This window comes from Vanessa cardui, chromosome 2, assembly GCF_905220365.1.
Source record: "Vanessa cardui chromosome 2, ilVanCard2.1, whole genome shotgun sequence".
NCBI classification, from domain to species: Eukaryota; Metazoa; Arthropoda; class Insecta; order Lepidoptera; family Nymphalidae; genus Vanessa; species Vanessa cardui.
In genome coordinates, this window is record NC_061124.1 from 8,348,419 (window position 1) to 8,360,865 (window position 12,447).

General features: G+C 31.1%; 2 protein-coding genes across 4 annotated transcripts in view; one reads left to right on the top strand and one right to left on the bottom strand.

Moving 5' to 3' along the window:
• Positions 1-1,538, top strand: part of LOC124538582 (multiple C2 and transmembrane domain-containing protein-like) — a 34,247-nt gene extending 32,709 nt beyond the window's left edge. For 2 of the 3 annotated variants that reach the window (XM_047115696.1, XM_047115706.1), the window contains one exon: positions 479-1,536. In XM_047115696.1, coding sequence (XP_046971652.1) covers positions 479-547 — 69 coding nt within the window. In that variant the 3' untranslated portion in view covers positions 548-1,536. Of the gene's footprint in view, positions 1-478 lie in introns of all 3 variants that reach the window. The other variant, XM_047115687.1, reaches the window with a different exon arrangement.
• Positions 1,119-11,716, bottom strand: LOC124540494 (multiple C2 and transmembrane domain-containing protein-like). The gene is made up of 14 exons (XM_047118117.1): positions 11,567-11,716; positions 11,396-11,483; positions 11,211-11,326; positions 10,892-11,038; positions 10,357-10,516; positions 9,871-10,052; positions 9,075-9,294; positions 8,091-8,236; positions 6,894-7,036; positions 6,759-6,823; positions 3,897-4,000; positions 3,012-3,121; positions 2,303-2,400; positions 1,119-1,211 (listed from the first exon to the last, which is right to left on the bottom strand). Exons 1-14 carry the CDS (start codon positions 11,623-11,625, stop codon positions 1,119-1,121), a joined length of 1,731 nt encoding a protein of 576 aa, XP_046974073.1. The 5' UTR covers positions 11,626-11,716.
• Positions 11,717-12,447: the final 731 nt, after the last annotated feature.

Sequence of the window (12,447 nt, forward strand, 5' to 3'; positions counted from 1 at the left end):
ACTTTGATTTTAATATTTTAATTCCAATAGATATTAAACGTGGTAACAACGCGTGCATTTTAACCTTTGTTTTTTATAATTCATCTCGTGCTCGGCAGTGAAGGAAACATTGTGAGGAAATTGCATGTGCCTAATTTCATAGAAATTCTGCCACATGTGTATTCCACCAACCCGCATTGGAACAGCGCTTATATGTTCCAAAGCTTCTCCCCAAAAGGGAGAGAAGGCCTTATCCCAGCAGTGGGAAAATTACAGGCTGTCAAAACAACAATTGTTGATATGAAAACTATTAATAAACATCGGAAACGTTTGAGTTCCCTTATAATTAAAATTAGAGGGATAAATAATGATAAAATTCAACTGTCAAAAGTTTTCACGAATCCCTAAAGACCTACACAACAGTGTATAATTTAAGGATAACATTTGTCAAAAAAAATAAACACAAAAAAAGTACTATAACCAAATTTATTTATTTCAGAAACAATGGCGGGAGTTGAAAGTTCCAGAGCCAAACTTAAATCCATCGGATCCGACGAAAAGCAGATAGTAGATATCCAAGAGATTTTTTGGATTTAAAATACACTTTGTTCTTCGGAGTGCCATAGTGGAGAAGCCAGGGTGCAAAGACAAGAGTGTACAAGCCAGTACAAAATGCGGATACGAAACTGTTACTTTACGAGTAAGAAGCCGTACCCGATGTCCGCTTTTAATCACTGATAGGGTTCCAGGGTAACTTCGTCCAAGTCTTGTTTTTGTGATAAGAAAACAGACGGACAGATTCGCTTTTGCATTTATATTAATACTTTCACGTGAGATAGGAGATACACTTCAAGGCTCTTTCAACCCTTTTAAAATAAAACGTCACTGACGCAAAAAGGTTTCACTTCCGTGTATTATTTTTTTTTTATAAACGAAGTCTCACCAAATAGTTGTTTATCTCAATAACAAAAATATTTAACAAAATAAATTAATTCGCAAAAAAACGCGCGGTTAAAATAGCGTCATATAAAGCTGGGTTTGTATTTGCCTTTAGGATGTAATGTACGATTGTGATTTTAATGTTTAATCATATTTATTATAAGTATTGCAAATAAAAAGTATTTAATCGATAATTTGCCTCAAATTGAGGTAGATATAGATCTTGTTATTCTCGATGAATGTACTTGAGTATCTTGATTGGGTTCTGGTACGCCTAATTCTTTCCAATCCTTCTGTGAACGGAAGAATAAATTATTAATTAATTTCTTATTTAATTTTAGCATATTAGTATACTTATTTAATTGTTATATGTAATTATATTTCCTACACAGTGTGTGAAATTTGTGATATGTACATTCAAAAACAAAAGTACTGCGTGCTTCATAAAATTTTAATCAAGTCAAAGATAATTTATAACTTTTGTTTTTCAATGTACTTAAATTAATTGCTCAATAAAACTTGCCTTTGTGATACATTCGTCAATAAAAATAATTAATTATTATATTTAAGTGTATGGAACAATAAAGTTATTAATTAAAATTCTGCGTTTATCATTTAACAAGTAGCAATATTTAAATTGATATCATCTTGGTAAGTGTGCAGTGTAAGAAATAGTGGATATAATCGATGTAATGAATTCTAAATCTATAAATCATTTGAGTTGCAAAGCAGTAAGGAGGAGGATTTAAGAAATGTCCGAATATTGAATTAATTTTATCTTCTCCGTCATTTCGATATTCCATTTATTTGAAGGCAGTGTGCAAGCTGTACTTAAGATCGAAAGTCTACCTGATATCAAATATCTTTTTATAATGCTCTTATTGTATTTTTTTACAATAATAGTAGACATTATAAGCCACTGGTTCATCCGTGTAATGTTATCATGATGGTTCTTACCACTGGCCATAAACAATAGTGCTGTAAGAAAAAGTACCATTCTTTTCATCAGTGCAGTGCAGTGCCAGTGCGCCACCAACTTTGGGAACGAAATTTTATATCCCGTGCGCCTGTAGTTACAATTCACACATACTTCAAACCGGAATACAATGATACTGAAAACTGGTGTTTGACGGTGTTATATCTCATGCGGGTGGTACCTACCTAGAGAGAATTGCACAAATCTGTGGCTTTTGATGGAACACGACTTGGATTTAGGCCACCAATTTGTGTCGTATCATTGTATACGTGAATTATGTGTGTGTGTGTGTGTGTGTGTGTGTGTGTGTGTGTGTGTTAAGAATATAGACGTACGCCTGTTGAGTTGTGCCGACTCTATTCTACTCTACCGGACACACGCTCCCATCACGAGCAATCAATCACTTACCAATATTTCATTGTCCGGTACACGCGAAAGGAAATCTAATAAATCATTGTTTAATATTCTGCCTGGATTTAAATATTTCCTCGTAAATTTGTATATACCTGTAAAAACATAACGATCTTTTATTACCATATAAAGATAAACTTACATATATAAATTAATAAGAAAATATTCAAAATATCGTAAGTTTCATTTTGATATTTTATGATTTATTAATTAATGAAATCAACGGTACAGAGAGTGTCTAGCGATTTAAAGCGCTATTAGTATTATTTTATATAAAACACAAACCTCAATAATAAATATGCATATAATGCAGCAACTTGGCAAATGACTATTATTATTTATAAAAACATACTGAAAAAATGTAAATGTCACAAGTAAACGAGGAAATCTTTGCCTTGTTTTGTATTTTTTTCATATCTTTATTGGTTTAAAATAAAAGGAATATAATGTAAAGTTTACGTCTCATTGTAAATAAATATCACATCATTGATATTAATTAATATTTTAGTAACAATAAATCGAGGCGTTCGGAAATTCTTAACATTATTATAATGTTATAATATATTTATAATATAAGTATAACTTTTTATAAGGGAGATGAAAATAACAGGTCAAATATTTTAATAATGTGAATTAATTTTTTTTTTTCTAAATATTGGCAAAGACAAGTATTGATACGGTTTAATTATTTAATGAAACCTCTTACCTAAAGACATCAGTAGGTAATTGAATGGTATCAAATACAAGCCGAATGAGGCAACTATCAGTAATATCATACTAACGTAACTCAGGAATGGCACCTTAAATGTGATTAAACTGAAAAAAAAAAACCACAGACAGATAAATATAATCATAAACAAAAAAATCTAAGGTGGGTTTATTAAAGATATCCCTATTATATATAATCTATTCATATAATAAAATTGGAATGTCTGTTTGTAATATTAAAATAGCCCTTTTTTACTCAATGCATATACTATGTATACACGGTATATATATCAAAATAACATTTTTTACAATTTTCGTCGGTCTGTCTGTCTGTTTGTTCCGGCTAATCTCTGGAATGGATGAACCGATTTTGACGTGGCTTTCACTGGCAGATAACTGATATAATAGGGAGTAACCTAGGCTACTATAATATATTTTTTTATATATATGTAAAGGCTTACAAGGTCGCTGGCGCAGCTAGTATAAATATAAAGCTAACTAATTAAATTAAAAACAAAAAGTGTTGTAAGTAAATAAACTAAACATTAACTTTTTTTATGCCATAGGTAGGAAGACTGTCAAATAGGCCACCTGATGGTAAGTGATTTTCACTGCCCATAGATTTAGGTACATTTCATACTCTTCACCTTTCAAACCGGAAGTCAATAATACAAAGTAAAGATGTCTCGCAGTAGCATACTTTATGATAAATAGAACCCATGAATCGAACCTACTCTGCCAGGCTTGCACAGAGACTATTAACACATATGTATAAAGTAATAGTGAATACAAAGTAGTCGATAGTTACATTTTGTAAATGTAACTTATCGAAGAAGTATTTAATATTATATTATAGATAGATATAAATGATAAACACTCTTACTTGTAGAGTCTCTCTATGTGGGAAACTATGAATTCAATTCCATTTTTTATAGTGAACGTCATTTTTTGTAGGTCTTGTAATTTTCCAGTGAATGTCTTGTCTTCCTGAAATGTTATGAAATCATTGTATTCAAACGAGGTAAAAAACTTGATGTCAAGGTCGAAATAAACAATACATTGCGATGACAATTTAATTGTCTAGCAGTATTATAGGCTCATTGGTCCAGTGCTTAGTTCGAAGACTAGATCTTCAGGGTCCAGGTTCGAGTCTAATTGATAAGAAATGTTATTGGGATAGTAAATTATGTACCTATGTTTTCCTCCTCAAAACTACCCTATCAGACTATGGATTAAAGAACAGTATTTTTACTTTCAATGCGACAACAATTAATTTCATATTCTATATCACGGGAACAAGTTTTGTATAACCTAACCCGCGAGATGTACATAACTATAACATTCACTGAAATATATTCAATTATTCACGAACAAAAAAATATTGATTAATATTAAGGATTATTAAAAAGTTATAGCAATGAAACGATTTAATTTAATGAGTTTAAACTATTGTCATGGCTTTATATTATGACTTAGATCGTAGCATTATCGAGTATGCAATCTGAATTGACCGAGTAGGCAGACTGCAGAAGAACGTGCCAGATTTGTGACATATCAGAATAACAATTGTCCCTATTGTGTCAATTACGTATCTGAGGCATTTTAAAATGAATTCCATTAACGGTTTCAAATCTTCAGACTAATTAACGGTAAATTACAATCATCAGAGCTGATCTCTAAAATTCAAATACATGTTCATCGGACATATTAAAAATACGTATCTATACAGCTTGAGCTACACATTTCACAAAATTCTCGATGTATTAGAACTTTTAATTATATTTATATACAGCCTCAACATCTATAACCACAAACAAAATCTTTTTAACTTAAATAAATCATTATTGTACGCTGTATATATTATTATTGTTTTTGTTACACTTTTATCTTATATTATTATCTAAATAGCATTATAATTGTTATGTTTGTTTATATAATTAGTTATTTTGATTTATGTTTATATTAAAATCTTAAACTAGCATAAACAATTGTATTTAAATGTATATCACTCCTTTATTTTAATTTAATAGTAAACATCTGTAGTGTCATATCACACTGCATCTGTCCAGATACTTTTATTAGATTTTTTTTAATAGACTTACTAAGATTGTTCATCACACTTAAAGTGGATGTTTGTTGCATGCATTGTTTTTATGATTAATTGAATTAACTAAAAATTATTTGAATAATTTTCGAAAAGCAACTAGTTAGATGAAAATGGATAGAAAATGAACGGTTCAATACATTGATAGAACTCAATATTTATAGTCATTGATATATAAAGAAACGTCGTATTACGTAGTACGTATTCAAAATTGGCGACAATAGTACGAGAATCTTTTAAACAAAAAAATATTTATTCAGATGAGTTGAATTCATTAGCTGGTTCATTTTTCGTTCAGAGATTTGGAATTGAGATTCGACGGGTAATTGCTAATTTCTTTATTGCCTATGTCCATGCGATCATGATTTGATCCTACATTTGATTTTTATAGACTTTTTAGTCTTCAGCATTAATGATAGCTTCACTTAATTGTAAAATGACGTTTTAAAAGTTCTTGTAAAAGCCTACTTGACTAAAGATTATTTTGATTAGAATAAGATTAACTTAACTTTAAATAAGCAAATATAAAAAAAACAGATGTTCTATAAACATGATTTAAGTATCAGGAAATTCAATGCCGCTTTTATGATTGAAGTCCACAACCTTCGAAACAAAATACTATGCTGTAACTAATTGGTCTATCGCGTTATACATTGTTAGTATTTTTTCATCAACATCATAATTATTTTGAAATTTGAATATGGAACTTTGAAATTAAAAAATCGAATATTTTTTTTAGGTTAGATAATTCTAACATTGTCAATGGATAAATCGTGGACATATGGCTTCTATTACAAGGAAATATTGAAAGCAATATAATAAATTATACAAATATATCTTACTATACTTAATTTTGCAAATTAAACTTCACGGTAAATGTAATTTAAATATCGATAATAAGGTTTTCTTACGTAGAAACATCATAGATGACATAAAATATTAGATTTTTGCGTGTAGGATTTAAAATAATATTATAATTTAATTAGTCAGGTAGAGTTTCTATAACGTTCTTTTTAGTAGAATATTCACATTGAAACGTTATTAAATTTAATTTTAAATTCATTTTATCCTACAATTGAACGGTTCAACGATGGCATAAGAAATTTGAATAAAGAATATTTTGAATGATATAATATTAAGTAAAGCATTTTCCGACTAAAACAGTTTGTATAAGTTCTAGAAGTATAACAAGCTAACGAGCTTTCGAAAACGAACTCGCTACGAGCGGGAATTCAATTATTGGACATCGGTGATGCCAACGTAACGCAATTAGTGACGCATCGATTGAGATAACTCGGTTTTCGCCGTGGAAACCTTTGGGGAAATCGATTTCGATCTTTGTTAATGCCTAATCGCATAGCTTTTGCACGACTCGACGTTGAATTAAAAATGTATTACGTAATTTAATAATTATTATTATTGCTGGTCAAATATTTATAAGCACCTTTTTAACTAGTTTGGTATTGCTAGGCTTATCTTTCAAGATAGTTCACTTTTTTTAATTATTAGGCTTATGATTAAAATTATAAATCTTATGATGTTATTGTAATTTCACCACTAAGTTTAGTAAAAAATCATATAAATAATAGACAATGATAAATATAGATAAAAGTAATAATATGTAGAGCTTAACAAACTTACCTGTACATATATACCTTCCAATACATCATCATTTAGGCTCCCCGGTGCATTTGGATTGTCTGATCCTGAAACCAATGATTACATTCATACTAATGACAATATCAAACAAAGAGTTATTACTCGTGGTATACCAACCTCGTTTCCTTAATATCCAGTGACCGATGAAGGGAATTAAAAGTAAGAGAGGGACTGACCACAGACGGAGATAGAAGCAAAATATTAACCATCCGATCAGTACGAAGAAGGAGAACTCTTTGTCCTCCCATTCGAATAGGCGCCTGTTGGAAAAAAATACATCTGTAGGATATTTGGTCAATGCGTATGAAAAACCTACAAAAAAAAAATTAAATTGTTTTTGACAAGCTCCAATTATAACTGAACGAATATATTCTATTTGATATTAAAAAAAACTTTAAAAAGAGGTTTTATCATTCTGGCGCCAAATGTTGATGAGTATTATGCAGTTTAAAAACTACGTCTACGTCTTTAGACGACATTGTGTTTGTGTGCGTGGATATCGTGCAAAATAAGATAGCGTTCCGATGTTATACTTTTCTTCTTCAAATAGTATATATTAAACATAGGAGGGTAAAGCAAGTAAACCAACTAAAGGTCCAACGTGACCATCGCCTATAGACATTGACGTCTTAAGTACTATTACCGATTCTCGAGACAGGTTAGAAGACCGTGCACGAGGACCTTCCACCAGTCAAATAAAAACAAAAAAAAAAACAATAATTCAGTAAACACTGAACATTGAAACGTTCAGTTCATAGCTTCATAGACAGATGAATGAGGCAACTGGAAGCACGCCACCCACTTGGCTCCCAAGCTTTCCATAGTCTCTAGTGGTATTATCAAAGTCGGATTTAAAGGTCTGGAGGCCCCCGGGCCACAAAGCAGTGGGGGCCCCTTGACAAACAGTAACGTAAACAACCTAATAATTATATTATCATGAATTAATTACTTTTTTATTTCAATCAGTAAGCAATGATTTATTTACTTGTATCGGTAACTTTTAAAATATTAAATAATAACATTATTATAATTTGAGTATATCTCGGTATTTGTTAACTTGCTGAAAACTGTGGCCCCCACTAATTTGGAGGCCACGGGGCAATTGCCCCGGTTGCCCTCCCCTAAATACGGCCCTGGCACTTATGTTTCGCTTTCGTCGTTTCCACAAACCAGTAAACCGATTTTGATGAAGTTTGAAATTAAACAACTCCAAAATCATATTTTTTTATAAAAATATATTTTTCATAAATGTGTGTATTTTATATCTTATTGCTCCTATAACAATAGTTTTATTTAAGTTACAAATGAACTTACTTATAATACTCGTTTAATTCAGCGGCCAAGTTCAATAAATCTGATACAAACTTCATATTGCTGTAGATAAGAGCAACATCAAATTTAGGCGACTTTTTTATATATTTAACCTCCTTGGATTGAAACAACCTCACGGTAGCTTTAACCTGGAATAAATATTTAATTAAATATAGCAGTAAATTATTTCATGCATAAAAAATGTTTTTTTTTTATTCGTACTCGTACCCAAAGTATGAACTCATTGCTCATTAAAATTTGCATTTTAATATTATTGTTAATATTCGCTCTTGTAAACAAATTTTAAAATTATTTAGATTTTTGCCTTTATCGAAAAGAATATTTTTTTTTTATTTGAAAAAAAAGTTCCAAGTTTGAATCCATGTTAGTTTAACTTTTAAAATCTATTTACTATTCGTTACTTATTTTTATACAAATACATAGAATAATAATTACAGTAGTGTGTGACGTATATATACATATGTTTCACTACTTCGGTAGATGTTCATAACGACTTAACAAATCTTGACGAAACTTTTACGAAGAGATCAAACTACTTTTATAAAATTTATTTAAAAAAAATTAAAACCGATATTGATGTCAGTATTTCGCGTATTTCTTTTTCATAATACAACTTCTTCAAAATACAAGATACATTTCTTTTTCAAAATACAAGAGTCGAGATGGCCCAGTGGTTAGAACGCGTGCATCTTATCCGATGATTGCGGGTTCAAACCCAGGCAAGCACCGCTGTCTCATGTGCTTAATTTGTCTTTATAATTCATCTCGTGCTCAGCGGTGAAGGAAAACATCGTGAGGAAACCTGCATGTGACAAATTTCATAGAAATTCTGCCACATGTGTATTCCACCAAACCCGCATTGGAACAGCGTGGTGGAATATGTTCCAAACCTTCTCCTCAAAGGGAGAGGAGGCCTTTAGCCCAGCAGTGGGAATTTACAAGCTGTTGATGTTGAATACAACTTACAGGATTCCAGGCCATATACATCTGGAGTAGCACTCTCGGGCAGTTGCCTTTAGCGCTGTTTCTTTTATTTCTATCTTTGAGCGCGTACCAGCGCGTCACGTTGTTGGTTATCCTCAGCAAGGGTATCGACACCTTGCCTATGGACTCGTTTAGAATCGCGTTGCTCAGAGAACTGTCATACACTTTGAGATCTAACGTCGACGTGACATCGTATACTTTACTGGAAACATAATTAAGTACAAAATGTTAGTATTCATTAAAATAATTTGAAGGTTGGATTGGAATTTCTTAAGCCGAACTACACTAGTAATAACAGATAATGTACTTGGTAGTGGTTTTTGTGCATGTCCGTCTATGTATGTATCACCAACCAGCAACCAAGCAGTAATACTTAGTGTCTTTGTGATCCGATTTGAAGAGTAGGTGAGCCAGTGTAAAACAACGGGCAAAAGGGATATACCATCTCAGCTCCCAGTTGATAGCCATATAATTTTATACGGCGCCAATATCTATGGACAGTGGACCACCCACCATCGTGTCAGTGCCTACCGACTCCATCAACATTTTACTGGTCGATTTATACTGTGGCATTTTAAGGCCTTAGTCCAGTAGTGGGAAATTTACAGGCAGTTAATGTTTGGCATTTAATAAATTAAGATGAACTTACGTCGTCGCTTCAAAATCAATGCGTTTCCAATGTAATTTTACTTTTGCCACTAGTACAAATGCTCGTGAGCTTTCATAAATAACATACATTGTAAAGCAATATTCACCAAACAAAAAAGAAACAACTTACAATACATAGCACTTTTTCCACTTCGGTTCAGTACTTGCCCCGGCTCTATGCGTTTCCACCCTCTCGTTGTCGATCTCCAGCGTGCAGTACGCATTCGGTCTGCTAGTCAAACCCTTAGCGCCTATAAGATTTACGTGTAGCATACCTACTACGTTCCAATCGCTTGGCAGTTTTAATACACCCTAAAACATAGATTATATATTCTTTTTTTTTCTTTATAAATACATTTAATGCTTCAATTTGAATATCGAATTATAGAACATAAAAAAAACATCGACGATATTTTTTTTAATTAAAATATTTTATTTAGTAGTAGGTAAATTATTCAAATAAAGAACGACCGAATTTATAAATCATCGAACGAAAAAAATTAGCAAACATAAATGTTTTCTTTCTCCGATCCGATTTTTTTTAATATATTGTAAAAAACAATGTTATCTTGATAACGATTGACATATTTAAGGCCAGTAGGATAAGTGATCTTACATGTTTCTCCTCACAATCAATAGAGGGGCTCGGAGATATGTCAGGGAATCGTATCGCACACATCGTTAGTGAAATATGTATCGCGCCGTAGCCATCGTCCAGTTGCTGCCATATTTCATGAGTGCGTTCCTTTTCGAAGGAAGATAAGTCTAAAATGCAACTTGAGTGCAGGAAATATTAATTATTGCTGAATTCAAGAACATGAAGAACTTAGTATTATTTAAATAATTATAAGAGTTATAAAAAATTGAATACTTGCACCGCTGAGATTTCATTTATTTGTAAATAATCTCGTGCTTGGCGGTGAAAGAAAATATCGTGAGGAAATTTACAAATATCGGTCGAAGTAAAGTTCACTTTGCCTTAAGGGGTCGATAACAGTGAGACATTAATAAGCCGTGCCAATGTTTCGTAAAAAAATTACATATTATCCCTTAGCGTAAAAGGTACCTACTATTTAGAATATATGTAAATAGTTTCAATACATATTCATGTAAAATTAAAATTTTTAATATCGTTCAAAAGTATATCTTACCTGCCCATAGAATTTTTCATCTTTCCCTTATCCCAAAGAGATATATCCAATATGCAGTCGTTATAGAGGTGTAATTGAAATCTTTCCTTCCATTCCGGCCTTTGATTACTCGGAACACTTTTAGATTTAAAGGTTTCATTTCCCAACCTTAAATATATACTTTTAATTAAATAATACTTCCTTTCAAAACATAACAAGCAGTTTTCTATTAAATCGTACTTATGATCGACGAATAAAAATAAAATACTAGAATGTTTTTTTTTTTTTATAAATGTATTCAATATGTATGCGTTAGTGTATATAAATCATATCTACGTACTGAAATTTACAATAGACGCTATGAGATACTCCATCATCAGGCACCGAAGGGAGACATTTCGCCTCTACAAGAACGATAGTCACAATTGTATTCCAACTACGATCTGATTTTTTCAACTGTAAAATCGAAATAGAGTTTTTTACCAATAAAAATACATCAAGCTCTAATTGTCAACAATATCTTACCTTGCTTTTATTGACGCTTGACGCGAATATAGAGGAACTGCTGCTTCGATTCAGCTTTGGTATGTTTATAAGTGAACTCGGGCGCCACCTGGCAGCGTGAAATGCATCACTTAGACATATTTTAAGAGACGTATTATTCTCTTAACTTTCAATAAACTATCAAGTACTTACACATCTGCATTGTTCTTTTTATTCCGAAGATTAACTGAACTTCTGAATAAAGAATCCATTGAATATTTTAATCAGATTTTTTTTTTATTACTTAGCTTATAGTCAGTTCACATCAATAAATCATTGAAACTGTATTATTATTGCTTTATTTTCTTACGCCATACTTATCTTATCAATGTTAATTTACGATAAAAACATTTAATCCAAGATTTATTTGGTCAGGCATAATTACATACATTGCGTGAAAATAATATGTGACTTCTTTAAGTTATACAAAAACGCTTTGCGCGTCTGTCCGTTTGTTCCCTAACTTCTCTAAAAGATTTCATATATTGATGTTTTCGCTTTGTTCAAGTATTTTATAAGGGGAGATCTTAGAATATGCATTAATATTTAAATTGACAAAAGTAGATTGTGAAATAAATCTTTTCTATTTGTTACAAATAAATCACACTTACAATTTTAGTTTCAGAAAATTAAAAAATAAATTGTAACCTTTGGATTTACTATAAAATAATATATTAAGAGCTCCTTCCGTAGAAAAAACTTGGCTTGGCTGGACAGTATTTGTAATTTATTTTTTTAAAGTTATATTTAAAAATAATATGTTGTAAAACCTCATTATTTAAATACTGCAGTTACGAAAATCTAAAACTAATATTAAACTATAATTAGTATTTAAATATATCCAAAAGTACAGTCGGTCACTCATTCTAATATCATTTCGATTAGTTGATAAATTTTATTTTTATCTTATATATTGTAACCTTGCAATTTCGTCACTAATAATAAGATTTATTCTCTTTTGTTTGTTCAATACGTATAATATGTATCGCAGAAATTTATAAACGATCTAATTCTCCGCAGCCAGACAAAACCCA